The sequence below is a fragment of the Quercus lobata genome, chromosome 8 (genome assembly GCF_001633185.2).
Source record: "Quercus lobata isolate SW786 chromosome 8, ValleyOak3.0 Primary Assembly, whole genome shotgun sequence".
Lineage (NCBI taxonomy): Eukaryota > Viridiplantae > Streptophyta > Magnoliopsida > Fagales > Fagaceae > Quercus > Quercus lobata.
The window spans coordinates 59,168,437-59,187,881 of record NC_044911.1 but is presented as its reverse complement, the minus strand read 5'-3'; the positions used below and the strand labels follow the sequence as shown (position 1 = coordinate 59,187,881).

The window sequence follows — 19,445 nt, the reverse complement described above, 5'->3', positions numbered from 1 at the left end:
GTGGCGGCCTAGGTTGCGTGATTCCCTCGCAAAGTGGAGCTGAGGGCTGAGCCTTGCTTTGAGAGTGAAAAAGACATCTTTGTCCTTTCAGATCACAAAAAAAATCACACTCAGCAGAAGTAGAAGAAGACTCAGAACTCGGAAAAAGGAAAAGAAATGGCGGAGCCGGAGTTGGAACCAATGGAAGAGCCACCGTCTCCTCCGCCTTCAGACTCTTATTCAAGTCCAGAGTTCGACAAGGATCGGCACGTGACTTTCCTACAGATGATGTACGAGCTTTTGCCGTGGCAGTATCAGAGCCAAGAGATCAACCGCCTCACCCTCGCTTACTTCGTCATCTCCGGCCTCGATCTACTCTCCTCTATCGATCGCGTACCTCTCTTTCTCTCTCATTTGACTCTCTAATTTCATATATATTCACTATTGTGTGTTTCAATTTTTATAGTTTCACAACTTCTATGGAGATTGAAAACGGTTCAAGCTACTCTGTTTTTTGAAAACGAAACTGTTAAATTTTTACTTTAAGAATGGAATTTTGGACGTTGAAGTGTAATTCAGGGACCAAAATAGTAATTTGGCTAATTCAAAATTATGCAATTCTTGTTTTGTTTGCTTAGGAGTTTTGAAATTTAATGCTTTTATTTTTTTAATGAATTTTTTGAGTTTGGTGTTGTTAGGGTTGGATCATGGATTTTGAATTGTAACAAATTCTGATTAGAAAAGAAGAGCCGGATTTAGCTATGGGAAATGTGGGGGAAATGGAAACAGAAGGCAGATACTATTCTAGCTATTTGTTTTGAGTTCGACTTTCGAGTGATTATGACTTATGAGTTACTGGGAATGTTAGTGAATTTTATGTAAATAAAATTGAAATAATTTTGTGTTTTTGGATTTGGATTTGATTTTACAATTTGACTGTATTTATGCAACTTCCTAATCATGTAAGTGTTGAGATTTTAATGTTTTCCGCTTGAATGTTTCCGTTACAACTTCTTCCTGTAGTGAACTTTCTTTAGGTAAATTAAGATAGCATGAAGCATAGAATTCAAATTTTTACTAGTACTTTTCCTTTTTCATATGCATAATGACTGAAATGAGAGTTTGAGATACTTTTTTTTTACCCTTACTCTATTCCCTATGTCATAGTGTGGTTTGTGACGAACATACATTGGTAGGCACTTGATTATCTTTCCAACTATGGTTGAATTAAACCAAGTGTTTTGGCAAAAAAAAAGAAAAAAAGATTTAATTAAGGTTTGTTGTATACATATTTTAGGTTGACAAGGACACGGTCACCAGTTGGGTTTTATCCTTTCAAGCTCACCCAAAATCTGAAGATGAACCAAATGATGGTATGGGCTTCTCAAGGTGTTCTCTCCCCAACATATTTGACTTGTTATTGTAGTTATCATGGTTTTATTTATGAAAAAAGAAAAGAAAAGAAAAGAGGGCTTCTTGCTTGGAAAACTGATCTAATTTAATTGGGTTGGAACTTTTGAGTATTTTATATGTGGTAATTCGGGGTTGTCACTTAACGTGCATATATAATCTCTGTTTTCTCTTTGTTTTGTAAGTCATGTGGGAGCATTTCCCTTTCAAGCATGTGTAATCCTTATGCAGGAGTATATAAATGAACGAAGTGTCATATATCTGTTGATTTTCTGCAGGGCAATTTTATGGGTTCCATGGTTCCAGAACTTCACAATTTCCTGGTGAAAGTAGGGGGGTATAACAAAAAATCACACACTTATATTTTATTCTAATTTGTTGTGCATTTATATGATAAAATGATTTTGTTTATGTAAAAAGCTTATGGAAATGTATATTTCATACTCTTTCTTGGAGTAAACTTTTCTTTTTTATCCAAGGTTATGAGTCACAATGGTAGTCATTTGGCAAGCACATACTGTGCCCTATCCATACTAAAGATTGTTGGCTATAATCTCTCTAGTATTGACTCTGAGATGATGCTGACATCAATGAGAAACCTTCAACAACCTGATGGGAGGTAAGCTTTAATGTTCTTGGATCTCTTACTTTCTTTTCCTCAAAGCAGTATACTGTCACTTCTCCAAAATTATGTATAATTTGTTTCTCCATTTCCTTCATATACAAATTGTGAAAGCAGTTGTTCAAGAGCTCTAGCTCAAACGGCTCTTCATCTTTCCACACAAGTGGATGGAGGGTGAGTTTGTGGATTCAAAAAATCGTTTAAGCAACCCGAAAAAAGAAAAAAAGAAGAAAAAAAAAAAGCAAACAATAAATGAGTAATTTCAACCAGATCATAAGATCAAAACAAGAGCTTGTAGGTCTTTGTGATGGGTTTGCCAGTGAGATGATGGAGGCGGCTGCTTTGGGTGGGGATTTGTGTAGTTCACAGCACTGATGGGTTAGTGGTGATGAGGTTTCCAACGTAGTGGTTTTGCATTTGTTTGTGGTGATTGGGATTTGGTTGTTGGGCTTGTTTAGGGTTTGGCCAAAGGGATTTTGATGGCTGGTTGGTTGGGTCACTGGATGTTACAGTACTCAATGATATGTTTGATGATATTAATTTTGATTTGGGATTTTTGGTTTGGTGATGATTGGAGAGAGAGAGAGAGAGAGAGAGAGAGAGAGAGAGTTAAACAAATTAAATAAAAAAGGAAAATTTTAATTAAAAAGATTTTTGATTAATATGCTATCTGTGGGAATACATTGCTTAGCTTGAATTAATTTTACTATCGTTTTCTAACATCTCTACCGAAAATAAAACCTTAACGTATTGTAAGTTTTTTATCATCCCTTGATGTAGAATAATTCTGAGTCTTCCTTTCTTGGCAGTTTTATGCCCATCCACATTGGGGCAGAGACAGATCTTCGGTTTATGTATTGTGCAGGTAAGGAAATAGATATGTTTGGGAAACTCAATATGCTCTTTGATGAAATATTAAGAATAACTTATTGTTGTTTCAGCTGCCATCTGTTTTATGTTGGAGGATTGGAGGGGCATGGATAAGGAGAAAGCAAAGGAGTACATAATAAATTGCCAGGTAGTGCAAGTTCACTGTTCTTGAGCACTCTTCTTTTATGCAGCCCTCCTGTGGTTTTCAATGTTGCATTCATTCTTGTTCGAACTCCATCTCCCCCTTCCCCATTATCTACCTATCAAAATCTTGCAAATTATGGCTATTGTGCACATATACTTACATACAATTGATGCTGTGCTTTCAGTCATATGATGGTGGCTTTGGATTAACACCTGGTTCAGAATCTCATGGTGAGTCTAAATAAATCCAGTATGATTTTTCATTTATGTTCTCTCAAATTTGTGTGTCTTGAGGGTTCCAACTTATTGGAAACTTTATCAACAATACCCTTCCAATGGCTTACATTCAAACTCTTATCAAGCGAGGAAAAAAAAAAGGAACAAGAGGGGGTAAGAAGAGATGGCTGTTCGTGTCTTAAAGGTTCAATACATTTTTATTGTCTGTTCAAATGAATATTGACTGTGAGGAGGCTGAATAGGTTTTTAAAAAAGAAGAAGTGTGGGATGGTAAACATGCAGCAATAAGAGCATTGAAATTTCAGGGAAAAAAAAAAGGTCTTGCTATTACTAGTTGCAGTGTTGTAACCGTCCTTATGGAACCTTCAATCACAGCAATGATCTAGTACTATGATTTCTGAAGCGGTCAATTAGAAGATTAAAGCTCAGATATATGTTATATCTAGGTTGTTAATTTGTAAGTTAAACAACTTGAACTAAGATGATTCTGTCTGGCTTGGGAGAGAAGCTTTCCTTATTTTTGTCTGAATTTTTCTTCCTTGCTTCATGTAATATCTTTCACAAATCATCATTCAAAATCCATTTTATCTCTTACATTTCCTCATGTCTGATCTTTATAACAGCAGGAAAAAGTTAAAGCACTTACAAAAGAATTATCTTAGTCAAAGAGCATCTCTTTCATGCGGATGGTGTGGAGAAATCATGTCACTGACTCACCGCCCATTTTTTTTTTCCCCCTCTATTCCCATATCATACCATATAACTGCCGTGCATGATTCCAAGGTTTTCCATTTTGATTCTTTGGGTCAGCATTCACCAAATTATTTTCAGAGATCTGTAAAGAAGACCTATTTCTTTATGTGTTGTAGCTTAACCATGATCCTTGCGAGGTTGATTCATTTCCACCTTGTTTGAGATGTTTCTCTTTTTCCCCATTGTTTTTTTGTTTGTTTTGGGTGGTTTTTTTTTGTTTGGGGGGGGGGAGATGTCGAGGGGATTAGGTACCACGAGGTTATTTTTGATGCTGAATCTTGTCAGAAGATGAAACTCCATTCAACCACGTGTTGACCAAGTCTAAGTCAATTACTGCCATAATCAAATTAGATTCCCAACTGGCTAGTCTCATAGGGTGTGTGGTCTTCTTTTATTGTTTCCCTCATCTGGAAGGGGGGAGTTCAGGGATTTTTGGTTTAATATGGTCCTTTCTTTACAAGCTTAAAAATTGAAAACAAGCTTGGATATGCATAAACTAGCTCTTTGCTATAGTTCTCTTGATCTCCAGAGATGGACTTTTTTTATGATATCTACCAACAGTGTTCATTTTAGTACCACAGGTGGTGCAACTTACTGTGCTGTTGCATCTCTCCGATTAATGGGATTCATTGGAGATGATCTTCTGTCCAATAGTGCAACATCATCTATTGTAAATGTGCCATTGCTGCTTAGTTGGATCTTGCAGGTATTTTTCTCATCTAATTATGGAAACCCCTGAAGGTGATTTTAAATTTAAATAATCAACTGAATGGACAAACATAAACATGACTTCAATAATTGCGAAAAGAGTAAACTGCGTATGAAAATTGTCTCCATTGTTTTCCTATTTGAATATTTGATCATGTCAATTCGATGTTTAATTTTAAGTAGTTCTACTACTCCTTTTACTGTATGGCTGTAAAGGTATTTTTACATACTCTTCTTTTCTATATGCTGCAGAGGCAGGCAATGAATGGTGGTTTTCAAGGTAGACCTAACAAAGATAGCGATACATGTTATGCATTTTGGTAAGCCCACGAAACCATTATGAAGTTCCAGAGGGGTGGTATGGAGTTTTTTGCACATTGACAAGAGCCATTTGTTTGTGCAGGGTTGGAGCGACTTTACGAATCTTAGGGGGCCTCAAATTTATTGATGAAAAAGAATTACATGGATTTTTGCTGACTTGTCAGTATGAGGTAATGATGCCTCTCCTTTTACCTAATAGATTTGGATTCAGCTTAAATATTTAGTTAAGATTTTACTGTGGTGTTTTGAAGGTTTCTTGCCCATTGGCCATGTATTTACTTCTAGTTGTATGCCCAATGCATAGGATTAATATAGTCAGTTGATGAGTCTCATCCATGATACATGGAAAGAAATAAACTGACATACATCTATGGTGACTAAAGCCTGCCATCATACCTGGCAGTTTTAAAGAATAAAGCCAAATATCTTCACTATCAGTATCAACTGATGGAATTACATATATGATCTGTGACTGAAAAGGCCAGGGAGGAGAAATACTAGTATACAATGGTAAAAAAATGTTTTAAGAATTTTTTGTCAATGAAGTTAAAATCAATGACAAATCATGCTTATAATACTAAAAACTTACCCCCCCCCCCCCCCCACGGGTCTGAAAATCTACTGATATGAGGATATCATTAAGTATTCTCTTAGATAATCTCTCTTGAAAATCTAGGTCCGTTGCTGAAATTTGTTTCTGCACCAGTTTGGCGGTTTCAGTAAGTTCCCAGGGCAATTTCCGGATTTGTACCACTCCTATTATGGAATTACCGCATTCAGCCTCCTGGGGGAATCAGGCATGAGCTCACTGTGTGTTGAGTTGGGTATAACAGATCAGGCTGCTACAGGGATCTGACTTATTTGTTCTTTTTTATTTTGTTGGCTTTGTAACAGTCATCTGGAAATGGTTGCACTGCCAGGCCAAATTGGCAAGCAGTGCTTGGTTATTGAATTCATGTGATTTAATTTGTCCATTTAATGTACATTCCACATAAAATAGATGTAGGCGTTTTGTATCTGTATTACTTACCCAAAATAATAATAGCAATAATTTAAAAAAAATCAAAAGTTAAAAAAAAAAAAAAAAAAAACCCTTCTACATATTTATTTTCTAAGACATTCTTTTCCCTCATGTGAAGCATAGAATGGAGTTGTTCTGCGATTGACCTTGTCATGACTCGTGATTATTATTGTTGAATGGCACAGCATTCTTGCCCCTGTCCTTCAAATCCTCCCAAAAAAATTCTACCCCACCTCTATGGGGACTCATGTTTTTAACTGTTCTTAAGTTGTTTTGGCCTTTCTTTCCAAAAAGCAAAAGCTGTTCTGGTCTTCTGGTTAATGTTTTTGATGCTGCCAATCCCTGATTTTGCGAGATGCTGTTCATTTTGAGCTTCCATATTGTCTGTATCTAACTTTCGCTTTTCTCCAAGGTTGATCAGCTCATTATATTGTCTGTTTTAGAACTTAAAACGTAGTCATACACTATTTAAACCAACTTCTCGAAAGTACTAGTGCTTACACTAGTAAGCATTCCAGTTTTACATCCAAATATAAGGTTTGCCACTTGCAAAACATCCATATACCAAGTTACTTAAACTATTTCTCCATTAATGTTGTAAGTGATTTGAGTAGGGATTTTATGGTTATTATAGGCTAGGCATTTGAGTTAGCCGTATGCAATTTGTCTCTCTTCTTTTTGACCAAGAACTCTTGGTGGGCATCAGTTCACTACCCTGAGCTGTTAGTTATACCTCATGGAGGTCAAGACCCTGGACTCTAAAATCTTTCCTGTAGTGTTACAAGTTATTCGCATAAGCAAGGCTAGAGACATAAATTTTCACAATTTTTTTTTCATAATTTATAATTTGTGCAACATCATTTTCACATAGTTCATTAAGCCCATCGCTTATTCCATTTTTATTTACATAATTTACAGAATATCACCTCCAACAGTTGGTAAATGTTTTTGCATCACTATACATATTGTATTCTCATATTAATATAAGCAATGCTAAAGCCAACTTTTTATTTTTTATCAAAATTTATTCTGATTAGAATGATATCAATTTTATAATATATCGATCATAATATATAATTTCAGCCGTTGTGAATTTTTTTGTTGTTGTTGTTGTATCCTGTGTGGCTGTGTCATGTTAGGACAGGACAATAACGAAAACAACCTGGTTTGGGTCAGCTTGAGTGACATAGCAAATAAAAAAATAAAAGAAATCAAGCAAAATACTCCAAAGAGCAAATAAAAAGTAGTGCATATAATGATTCTCTATGTTGGGCAGCTTTCGGCCTACAAGCACGAGACATTTTCACGGGCAATTGCGTCCTTTGTTATTTAGGAAAAAGCCCAAAGGCATCTCACAATCTCCTTTATCCAACTTTGTCACTTTGTTACATGGTATGTCATGAAATCCATTTACATTCATAAACCCTAAACTACCCCTTTGTTTGGCCCACCAAACCTTCTTTCATCTTTGGCTTTCTTTTATGTTTTTGATCAGATAGTCAGAAAATATTTTTTCCCTATCAAATTAAACAACTAAACATGCAACAAAAAAGAGTAAAAGATAACGACATTGCAGCAGTGTGTGTTTTTATACTTTTATTATGTATGTTTCTCTCAACTATTATCACAAAGCGTGCAGAGAAAAACAAAGCTGTAGACTACAAAAGTGAGGGATTAAAAAGGACAATAGCTAAAGGCTGAAAATTAAGGGGAAAGAAAGGCATGGCCTTGAAAGAATTTTACAGTGCCCTTTCGACAATAATATCAGTCACAAGAATGATTACAGGTTTTAGACCCTGTGGAGACATGGAGATTGAATAAAACAAATAACCCCCACAGGTCTCCCCAACACTTGCATCAGAGTCTCAGACCCACCTTGAAAATTCAAGATACATTCCACAATGGTTAAGCAAGTTTAACCTATAAGGTTATAACACTAACAGCATCCCCAAACACCGCAGAAGAAATAAGATACAATCTTAAAAAAGACTGACAAACATCGAAAAAAATCCAATAAGATACAAAGGTGGGGGGAGAAGAAAGACAAAACCATTTCATATTGGTTAATCAAACTCTAATGAAAATTGGGCTCCTTGTTAATCTGTGTTCTGAATGTTGAAGGTGAAGAAGCTAGAGGAAGTACCTGTGAAGTGCTTGAATGATACTGTGGTAAATGGTGATTAATAAGCTCTCTTTCCTTGTTCCTGTCCACAATGATTGTGATGAAAGGCCCATCTTCCTCATCTTTATGAAACTTTGAATGGGAATCTTTATTTATGTTTTCTTGAACAAGCTCATCGCCAATATGAACCTTTTCTTGAGCTGCTTCCATTAGTTTTCTTTCAAGTTTCTCCTCTGCATCCTGCAAGAACTTGAATTTTGGAGGAGGTGATGACTTCATCCTGTTGAACTCTGCATCTGTTGCTGATTCAAATAGAGGGTTGAATCCGTTTTGTTTTTGTGGAGTAAGAGGGGGAGTGAAAAATGATGGAGAAGCCAGAGGGGTCAAATATGGTGTCTCCACTGTTAGAATCAAATCACTCAAGCTTCTACTTCTTGAATTCTTTCCACTCTTGTCACCCTTAGACTTGGCATCTTCAGACTCTAAGTCCTCCCTAGTTTCCTCTATAATTGTGAAGAGGAATCTTGGAGGGCCTGAGAGGTTTTCTAGCCTCATAAACTCTGTCTCTATGTCATCCTCTCCAAAGGGTTTGAGCCAAAAATCCTTGTTTGACTGCATATGAAGCTGGGCTTCTGGTTCATGGACAAGGGTGCCTGCGATTCCCACAGAAGCACGAAGTTCCTGGGGATCCAAAGCTGTGTGCCTCAAAGAAGTAGACTTCTTCCAGCAAAACATGTAGAATAGCTCTCTAGCGGGGCTGCTGTAGTCATTTTCAATCCTTCCATTGGCAAACCTCTTCTTCCACCACAATAAGTAGTAAAGCTCAGCAACAAGAGCCAAGAAAAGGCAACCAAAAACTACACTCAGACCAAGTCCTACACTACTCAAAGATTTCATCTTTGCCTTCAAATCACATTAGAGAACTTCTGAACTTACCTCAAATCACCAAAATAACAAGCTCAAGTTGCACTGAAATATATTAGCCAAAAAACCATCATAAGCTGTAGTCTACCTGAAAATCCACTTGATTCCACTGCAAGACATACCCAAGAAAGTGAAGGAAAAAGCTTACAGGGGACTTCTGAATAGTCTCATTCTTATCTGAACAAGAGACAAACTCTAGAACCCAGATCCTCTATACTTTGACTGGAACAAAGAGGTATCAAACTCTCAGCTTCTCTTTACTAAAAAAGCAACAATGTATTATTTCCTAACTCTATTGGTAAACGACAAACCAAAAACACTCACCTGCTAAAACACACCCAAAAAAAAAGAAAAAAAGCTCTCTTTCTCTGACAATCACACTCTTGAATAATGAAACATGATTGTAGAGTAGAACCCTTTTTTACTTTCGACACGACAAGGTTCTAAACCTACAAGCTGTGGATAATTTTATCTTCTAGCCAGAATTATAAAACATTCTCTAAACCTCACAGGTGCTCCGAAATGGGTTTAACAGAACATAAAATAAAGTAAAAAGATTCTCTCAATCTTAAAACCACAACAAAAACTAGTAGCTGAACAAACCATCGAAGAGTATACTACAAACATAATAATAAATTTCCGTAACATTTTTGCAACAGTTGAATTGACATGTTTTATTAGTTCTCATTTAAGCTTACCACGCATATTTATTATTATTATTATTATTTACCATTAACAATTATCATTTTATAAAAATTATTGTGACTTTATTGTCACAAATCCATTGCCACAAATCGCTAGAGGCACAAGCCACCAAAAAAATTACTGAATCAGTTTTATTTTTGCCATTGGGTCCAACAGCAACCCTGACTAGGTATTTTTTGGTAGATTATTACATGGCTTAAGACTATTCCTTCCTATTAGTTATTGAAAGCTTATTTGTTCAAAGTTGGTAAAAATAGATCATAATTTCTTAAGTTTTTTAGTTTATTTGTTTATATATCATTTTTTTTTTTGAAGTCTTACTTTTTAAGTTATTACTATCATTTAACCAATTTTTAGTAAATAAATAAATAAGTTTTTCAATAAAAATCTAGGTCCACACAATTATATCTAAAAATAATTTTGTAAGACACTACTTTTTTTTTGAAGGTTTGTAAGACAGTACTTAAATATAAATAAGTTACTAAAAAAGAAAAAAATAATCCAACTCACCTTAGGCAAAAGGTCGGCAAATGCCTTACTAGTTTATGCCTTTATGGTTGAGCCATCACGGGGTCGCGTCCTTCGAGGAATCACATGAGATTATAAATAAAAAGGAAAGTGATGTGTCATTTAATAATCCTATCTTTTACAAAAAAATAAAGAAATAATTTGCCTCTTCTAAAAATAAAAAATAAAAAGAAAAGGCAATGGCAATTTAGTACAAAAGAGTATCTATAAAATTTAATAAGAATATTTAACCAATGTCTTAATGGCATTAGTTTATTAAATAATTTTAGAAATTTTTTATAAAAAATAATAATTAATTTTTTAATGACTTTTTATATTTTTCGTGAAAGTAATGTTAATTTTTTTTTAAAAAATAGGTTATTAATAATGGGTCATGCTAACTAGTGTTTTTAGAGTATTAGTTAACAATCAAGTTAAATAAAGTTTTTATGGAAAAAAAAAGAAGCAATTAATGTTTTGACAATTTTTTCCATTTTTCATAAAAGTGATGTTAAAACTTTCTTAAAATAGATTGTTAACAAATACCCTAAAGACACTCTTTAATATTTTTTATTAATAATTATCTTAAGAACATCCGTTAGCATTTTATTAAGATGACCCAAAATTTTATTAATTTTTATCAACTTAGAAATCGTTGTCCAAAATTTCAGCAAAATTTATATGATTCTGTGTTTGACTCGAAGACCAAACCGACCTAAAAAAGATAGTTCTCAATTCAAAGGATTAATTATGTCCAATACTAAGAGGTGTACGGTTATTATAAGAAATAGATCTCGTTATCTACATTCCAGCTTTCGCCTTCAATTGGCATAGATAGCTACAACACAAATTTCTAAGGAATCCCCTTCATCATCACAGCTGGAATCATAGTGCAATTCCACTGTATAAGACTAGGAGAGGGCCAAAATGGCCCTATACCACCTTTTTTTGAAATTTTTAGCAACAAAACACTGTTTCGGAAATAAATGGCAAAGTACCACTTTTTCCAGAACTCGAGTTTCAGAAACTCGAGTTCGTCAAAAAAATTATGTGGTACTCGAGCTTGGTAAACTCGAGTACCATTTACACAATACTCGAGTATACCAAACTCGAGTACATTTTATAAATAAATAATATAAAAAAAAAAATTTACACAGTACTCGAGTTTGTTAAACTCGAGTACTGTGTAATTTTTTTTTTTTTTTTTTCCTGTTTTGTTTTGTTTTTTTGTTTGGGGATATACAAAAAATAAATATAAAGATAAAAATAAGAATTTTATTTATTTAAATAGAAGCATTGTAAAATATAGAGATTTTAATTTCGAAATATGAATTTAATTTTTACATTAATTAAAATTGTTCACTATTTTCCGTATAAACAAATTCTACGATTTTGCATAAAATTATTTTTTGTTCAGCATTATTTATGAAATTATTCGCTCTCTTTTTTGCATAAATTATTTTCTGTTCACTATTTAAAAAAATTTTCACTGTTTTCTCATAAAACACCAAGTGAAATCGTGTTTTCTAAATTTAAACGCCAAATCTGAATGCTTTTTCATGTTTGAATTTCACAATAATCGAATATATTTTTTTGCTTTGATAAAATCTGTTTCTACATTAATAAAATTTTCTCTCTACACATCATATTTACTGTATATTCAAATCTGCTTACACAGTACAGTGTAAATTTTTTTTTTTTTTTTTTTTTTTTTTTTTTTTTTTTTTTTTTTGTATATTCAAATACTTATTTTTATCTTTATATTTATTTTTTGTATATCCCCAAACAAAAAAACAAAACAAAACAGAAAAAAAAAAAAAAAAAAAAAATTTACACAGTACTCGAGTTTACCAAACTCGAGTACTGTGTAAAATTTTTTTTTTTTTTTGCATTTTATTTATAAAATGTACTCGAGTTTGGTATACTCGAGTATTGTGTAAATAGTACTCGAGTTTACCAAGCTCGAGTACCACATAATTTTTTTGAGGAACTCGAGTTTCTAAAACTCGATTTCTGAAAAAAGTGGTACTTTGCCATTTATTTCCGAAACAGTGTTTTGTTGCTAAAAATTTCAAAAAAAGGTGGTATAGGGCCATTTTGGCCCTAGGAGAGACCCCCATAAACAGTAAAACTCCTCTCGCTTACCAAACAATTCGGTACACATGTTTAAACAGTACTGAGAAAAAATAGTGAGAATCATTATCATTATGTAATGGACTGCTGGACTTGGCTTATCTTAGGGACATGCTATTGTTTTCCAACACAACTTCATTGATAGGGGAATTGTGCTCCCATCTTAAAAGTTGGGTGTTAATTAAACTTGTGGTTAATGGGTAATTTCTAAGCAATGTTGGTCAAGGATTATTTGAGATCTTCATCATAATGTCAACGACTTATTACACATTTACCAACAGATAGAGTTAACCATAATAAACCCCACAAAGATTTTTTGTCCATTCCGCTATTGCTAACTTCATTCTAAAAAAATTTCAAATGATTTATTTTCGTACCACTAATGAGTAATGAAAGAGATCTAGAAGAATTTTATTTGATTATTTGATAAAAAGAGAAAGTTAATGGACTTACTAAAAGCATTGAGTTATGAAATATTTTTTATAATATTTTTCATGAAAGTGGTATCAAAACTTTCTTAAATTGGTATATTAACATATGTTTTAAAGACACCCGATAACCGGACTCTTTGATAAATTATCATGTATCCCAAAACTCTAAAATGATAGATTATAACTTATGCTTACACATTGAAATATTTAATAGTATTGATGATGAGATGGTCTTATCTACACAAGTGAGATGATCATCTTGACTTTCACATTGACTACTAAAAATGGGTCACTTGAAACCAAAATTAAGAAAATTAAATTAAATACATAATATAAATTTAGATTAATTAAAAACTAATTTGAATATCGTAGGGACCTGAGGACTGAGGAAGACCAAGACCTTTATGACCATTATTTATTCATTAGGTGGAAGCACTTTAAACCCGAGGAGTGGGTTTGCTCGCAAAGAAGGAGGGAAGGGACAAAATTTCTTCTGGAAACCTGAGTGGAGAGAATGGTGTTCAAGGAGAAAGTCAAGGTATTTGAAAGAAGTTTCCTATGAAACCTTACCTACTACCTCCACATTAAATGATTAGTAACAATTTTCTCAACTACATTGATGAGGAAATGACACCTGAACAGTAGATTCACAGTTAAGCAGCCCCTTCTACCACCTCCAACAGAAGTCTAATGGGACAAGTGTCCTACGGAGAACCTAAAGGGATGCAGATGGAGGGCTAAGATGCAAGAAGCATAGGAGTATATAAAGAAAGAGAACTTCTAGATGAGGGGATCTCAAAAAATTCAAGGAAAAGAGATTAGAACAAGAACAGTAAGGAAAACGAGAGAGAGAGAGAAGTGTATATCCCTGTGTAAAAAAATTATCCTCAGGCGGACTTGAGAAGAACCATTAATACTATTTGTTTTTAACTTCCATTCATTCCCTTCTTATTTGAATAACTTGAGCCTGACTTGTTTTCCTCACTCTCTAAACAAATATTTATCTATTTGGACCTAATTGGGTGGTACAGGCATCACTATTTTAAGTGGGTTTGGGCCCCTAAATTTCGTGCCCTTACATATATATATATATATATATATATAATGATTATTCAATTTTATTCTATAGGAGAGAATCCAAAGATGCAAGTGGCACTGTAGAATGATACATGCAATAGAAGAGACTGCCACCATGTTTATGAGGATTTAACGCCGGGCCGGGGACATACTTTTGATAGTAATGATGGCCTGATGGGCCTGATGGGCCTGAAAGTGCAATGCTGCTTCTTTTTTCCTTGATAATAATAATCAAACTCCAATGGCCATGGGCCAGGATTTCCTTCCCTCTATGTTAATGAAATTGTAATACTTATAAGAGAAAGATAATATATATCATGCATATGTGCATCTGGCATATGCATTAAACAATAAAATAAAATAAAGGTAATTTTTTGGCCTTCTGAACTTATTTTAGTGGGTCTCATAGACTCATACCAAAAAATATAAAAAAAACTTATTTTCTCTATAGCTCACCACCTTTTAGCGTTTACAATAAGAACATCCAGGATTTGAGTTTTCTCCTAATTATCGATGCATTACAATAAAAAAAATAATAATAATAATAAGTAAAACGCATTGGTGTGTGTGGCATAATAAGCTTTTCTCTATTCTTGGGAGTTGGGGAGAGGGAAGGCAAGAGAAACAAATTAACAAACAAAAGAAGAAAATAGACAGGAGCTGAACACTAGGCGTGGCGGAGATTTTCAAAAGGGCAAGCTTGTAAGTTTGGAATTTGGACTGACTTGTCTGGTGTAGGCCCAATTATAAATTTAGGCAAAGCCCCACAAGTTAAAATGGACGTTAAGTTCTAGGTCCCTCTTGTAGTCTTGTGTATGGATTAGGACTTGGAACAATCATATCTGTAAACCCAAATTGTGTCCCCACATGGCCATCCCCACTATCCAGAAGGAGTTTGAACCATGATCAAGATGGTATTAACTTTCATAAGAACAATTATTGCAGTTTTTTTTTTTCCTGAATGACTAGTATTGCAACTTAAACAGTCTTATTTTTAACCTTAAATTGCAAAGAAAATGGCAATTTTTACAAATCAAGCCTGGCTAGAATTGTTATAGACGGCTAAGACGAGCTTGCACATCACAATTTTTTTTTTTTTCAATAAGGTATGTAGTATCCACCCCCAAAAAGACAGAAAAGGTTGCAACTTTCAAGACTAAACTTTAAGCAAACAGAGCCCCTTTGGGGACATCTAATAAAAATTGGAACTTTAAAGCAAAGATAATAAAAATAAGACAACATTTCACCATCATACCCTCCTAGCTAGCTAGCTAGATTGAACAACGATTTCTTGCAACGTTTCTGACTCTTCTTCCTCAACCTCACCGGATTCTAAATCCAATCCACTCTGAGATATCATCTGCGACGGTGATGGTGTGGCATCAGAGCGACACATAGGGCAACTTGTGTGTGAGTAGAGCCACATATCAATGCATGGTACATGAAAAGAGTGCATGCAACCAGGTAAGGTACGTAGCTCATCACCCTCTTCAAATTCACACAAACACACAGCACAAGTGCCATCTTCGCCTCTCAAGCTCGTGCCCTTTTCATATTTATGGGCAGGAATGAGGTGAGCTGCTGAATTGTTGTTGAAGCTGCTTGAATTTTCCAGTACTGTTGCAGTCACAAAACTTTGTTGCCTTTGCCGGCTGGACCAACACACTGCAATGCAATGGTGCGTTGTGACCAAAATTGCTGCTGATCCTGCGGCAAATAGAAGAATGGTTAAGTTGTGGTTGTCAAAAGGAGGATTGTTGTTCGACATGGATTGGAGATTACCTATGGCTAAGAGTGCCAAGGACAGGACTATCAAGCAATGTAGAGGAGACGATAATTGCAAAGATTAAAATTGTCCTATATGTTTGGCTTATGGCAATAGGAGTATTATTTGAGGTTTAGAATATGATTATAGAAAGTAACATGATAGTTACAGCTGTTTGGGCCTCGTCAACACCCTTGTGCTCTAACATAACTTGGGTCGGATACCACCGTACACCCTTGGTGCAATAGTTACTCTACAAGTATAAGTGCTTGTGGAGTGTGGGGGGTAAGGACTGGGATTCAAGTCTCCAGAAAGGAGTTTTACACACATATACACTTAGATTAGGTTAGAGTAGAATTCTATCTTGTATAAAAAAAATAAATAAATAATTTGGGTCGGATTAGTATAGGACTATAGGCTCATATTTTGTGCCTCTATGGTAGGACAACTGATAAAGTTTTATTGTCATTTTTTTTTTTGAGAATGAAGTTTTATTGCTCTTAAATAAGAGGCTTGAGTTTGAATCTCATTTATATAAAAAATTAATTAGTATATTTGCTTAATAGTAAAGAATAATCAAGTATATATACTTTTCTTGTTTTATACAATACTTATATTGAAGGAAATTGTTGATGTGTCTCTTTCATTCATACATCAAGTTGCTATGTGTGAAGCTTACCTATTATAATTTATTTAACCTTGTTTTGTTCTTAATAATTTCAAGATTAGAATTGTCCTATGTGAAACTTATGAAATGTGATTCGAGGTTTAGCCAATAAATCTAATATGATTAGTTGATTATAAAAAAATTACATTATAGTTACAGTTGAGCTGAGACACTAGTTTGGTTGACATAGGGATGAGAAATTGGAATCCAATTTTCATTGGAGACACTAAAATGTGTCAATTGAGTTGTAAAATTTTTGGTGACAAATATATAAAGTTAAACAATGTTGATAGTGCTAGAAAAATCATAAGTTCTTGTAAAATTTTTGGTTGCAATTTATTTTCAAAATAAATCATTAAACTCTTTTCGTATTGTGACATCACTATTCACTTGTATGGATGGAAGTACATACATCAAAGCTGCTCATGAATAATTTATTAAACCTTGTTTTGTTAGGGCTTACCACTTCTACGAGTTTCTCTCTTGAGATTAATTAGTTGTTGAAGGACAAGAGAAAGTTACATTTTTTGTAATTTAAAAAAAAAAAAAAAAAAAAAAAAAAAAAAAAAAGTCCCATCACATATGTGGAAAGTGTGTGATGAGGCTAGAATATTTTATTCTTGTTAAAAAAATACTGAATTTTTTCCACTGTCCAACATGTGATAGGTCATAGAATAGGAGGGCGCACCCACCATTTTGAAATATCATTCCCTAAATTTTTTTTTTTTTTTAAAAAGAGCTATTTTTCAACATTATTGAGAATTTTTTTTTAAATGATAATAATATGTATATTTTTGTGAATATGTAACAGTACATTAGACTGTCTAGGCATAAGAAAGTGTTACACAAGTAATAGGTGTGCGTAGGAAGTAATGTACTCTACAAGTAAAGTAAACTGGGGCTGAGTCTAATGGGCTAGATGTAGATGTATATATACTAAAAAAAAAAAATTAAAATAAAATAAAATAAAAAAAAGAAGAAGAGAAGATAAGATCTTCGTAGCCAACTGTGTATAGATATGACTATGAATGCATAATGTATGAACTATGAAGATTGAAGAAGTTGGCATTTGGCAAATGAGGAATGATGTCACACAGATTGAAATGTATAACCACACCGACACTTATCCTCCGCAATCATATGCCTTTTGTCACCCATTTTATTTTATTTATTTGATCGCCAAGAATCACCAGCATGGGCTATCAGCAACTTGTACTATCCAGGATATTATTGTCGATACAACTTTAATGCATACTTTTTAAGGTACTACAAAACAAATTTTCTACAGATATGACATAGCAGTTTACTGATACGATGGACAAACCATCCAAAGAAAACCCCTCCGAAATTCAATTTTATATTTAATTGTCGTATGAGAAGTATAAACATTTTATTTAGGGTATTATATTCATATTATACCTATATCATATTGATGTTATATACTTATACTGATCGTTTCATATTATAATTTTTTAAATTGTTACCATGTTAGATCATGCTTTTTAGTTTAGAAGTTAAAAGTCCAAGGAAAAATCAAAATTTGTTACACGTTCTGCTTTGGTGCCCTTTTCAAAGTTCAATGTTCTTCTATCACTTTTGTCAAAAAAAAAAAGTTCAATGTTCTTATCAACAATTATCATGGTCCTTATCTTTGAATTGCGTATGTTCCTTCAGATTATAAAAAAGAATTGCGTGTGTTCCTAAGATTAGTTAGTGGCTTTGTCAATTTCTATCTTGGCACTTCTCACAAGGGATATATTTAAGAACTGAAATTACATAAGTGGTCACGGAAATGACTCACTTCTAATATTCTTAGTTTTAGCCCCCCAAATTTTGAGTATATGCATATTTCTCCAAATGTTAGTCATAATTTCTGATACCAACCCTCACTCTTTGATTTTTTACATCAATCTCTCTACCAACTATGACGAGACCATTTTGAGACTGCAACCCTCAATGTTGATCTTGAGATCCAACACAAGAACCATTGAGATCGAGAACCGCCTCTCTCTCTCTCAGCCAACCAAATTTGGGATTTTTTTTTGTTGTTGATAATTTGTAATTGTTATAAGCTTTTGATTTTTGCTAATTTTAATTGTCATTTGTGCAATTTGTAAATTTTGTTGTGCAATTAATGGTTTGAGTGTGGTGGAAGGTTTGGCCAATTGTGAGGACCTGACTGTGTGAATAGTTTTTTGTTTTTAGTAAAAAAAATGATTTGAGTAAATAAAATTGAACTAGAAAACAAGTGTCAGAGAAGTTTATAATTTTTTTGAGAAAGTTTAGTTTAAAATTGGTTGTAACTTAAGGTTATAACTGTAAGGACACGATTTTTAACGACCCCAGGATGACGTTGGGCTCGTATGTAAAGGGTCCGAACAATACGATTTGTAGAGAGTAAGTTTGGAAATGCATGTCCTTGGGCGCTGGGCAGGGGTCTGGTCCTGGTTTCATGAGAATTCATACAAAGGTAGGCTTGGACTGTATAGCTGAGCCTTACATTGACGTGGTTCAAAAGGTTTGGTTCCTCGGAATTAGTCCGAGGAGCATTACATTCTCACCATTCTTCCTCCCTTTTTTTAGGCCCCCCTCCTCCTCGCTCTCTTTCCTTTTTATACTAGTATTTACCTCCCGTTCTTTATCTACGTGTCAGTTTTTCCTGGTTTTGGGTATTTACTCGTCCTATCAATCCATACGTCAGAGTGGTTGGGAAAATCTGGATAGCATGATATGGAATATGAGCTCATCAGGCGCTGGGCTCCACATTATGGTGTTGGCAGCTTTCTCGTTTGTACTGCTCTTGTACTGAGTTTGTTCTTTTCTTCAGGCGCTTTGTGAGGTGTTGAGCGTGAGATCGTCCTCGGCCACGTTCTTGGGCCTTCAGGGAGTTGCATTGCGCGTCCTCGACGGTTGGGCTTTATCGGACAGGGCTTTGGGCCCTTAACACAAAGTGGGCTGGGACCTCAGATTTCGAGCCCCACAATAACCTTGCTCAATAAAATAAATATTATTACATATTTTGAAAATTTAACCGATGAATTGCATGTTT

The 19,445-nt window shown here is 34.3% G+C and overlaps 3 protein-coding genes across 4 annotated transcripts; 1 reads left to right on the top strand and 2 right to left on the bottom strand.

Moving 5' to 3' along the window:
* The first annotated feature begins 66 nt into the window (after nt 1–66).
* LOC115955881 (geranylgeranyl transferase type-1 subunit beta) lies at nt 67–6,043 on the top strand. Of its 2 annotated transcripts, none has more exons than XM_031074274.1 (11): nt 67–372; nt 1,277–1,352; nt 1,668–1,726; nt 1,869–2,008; nt 2,821–2,876; nt 2,953–3,029; nt 3,211–3,256; nt 4,597–4,721; nt 4,976–5,043; nt 5,127–5,214; nt 5,751–6,043. In XM_031074274.1, the coding sequence occupies exons 1-11, from the start codon at nt 157–159 to the stop codon at nt 5,898–5,900; spliced, it is 1,101 nt and encodes a 366-aa protein (XP_030930134.1). In that variant the 5' UTR covers nt 67–156; the 3' UTR covers nt 5,901–6,043. The 2 variants fall into 2 exon arrangements, with proteins under 2 accessions (XP_030930134.1, XP_030930135.1); XM_031074275.1 differs by having other exon boundaries at nt 69–372; nt 5,721–5,844.
* A 1,603-nt stretch (nt 6,044–7,646) lies between these two features.
* Nucleotides 7,647–9,639, bottom strand: LOC115955597. The gene has a single exon (XM_031073787.1). The coding sequence runs from the start codon at nt 9,082–9,084 to the stop codon at nt 8,140–8,142; it is 945 nt and encodes a 314-aa protein (XP_030929647.1). The 5' UTR covers nt 9,085–9,639; the 3' UTR covers nt 7,647–8,139.
* Nucleotides 9,640–15,146: 5,507 nt separating this feature from the next.
* On the bottom strand, nt 15,147–15,801 carry LOC115957149 (RING-H2 finger protein ATL57-like; the record flags this gene model as incomplete). Its single annotated transcript, XM_031075373.1, has 2 exons — nt 15,147–15,671; nt 15,747–15,801. Coding segments are annotated over 2 exons (495 nt in total), but the record flags the coding sequence as incomplete, so codon positions are not given.
* Nucleotides 15,802–19,445: the final 3,644 nt, after the last annotated feature.

Excerpts from the sequence above, each read along its gene's own strand:
- LOC115955881 (XM_031074274.1), top strand. The coding sequence starts at position 157 with ATGGCGGAGCCGGAGTTGGAACCAATGGAAGAGCCACCGTCTCCTCCG. Across the intron at positions 373-1,276 it reads TACTCTCCTCTATCGATCGC|GTTGACAAGGACACGGTCAC; the intron begins GTACCTCTCTTT and ends TACATATTTTAG. Across the intron at positions 2,009-2,820 it reads CTTCAACAACCTGATGGGAG|TTTTATGCCCATCCACATTG; the intron begins GTAAGCTTTAAT and ends CTTTCTTGGCAG.
- LOC115955597 (XM_031073787.1), bottom strand. The coding sequence starts at position 9,084 with ATGAAATCTTTGAGTAGTGTAGGACTTGGTCTGAGTGTAGTTTTTGGT.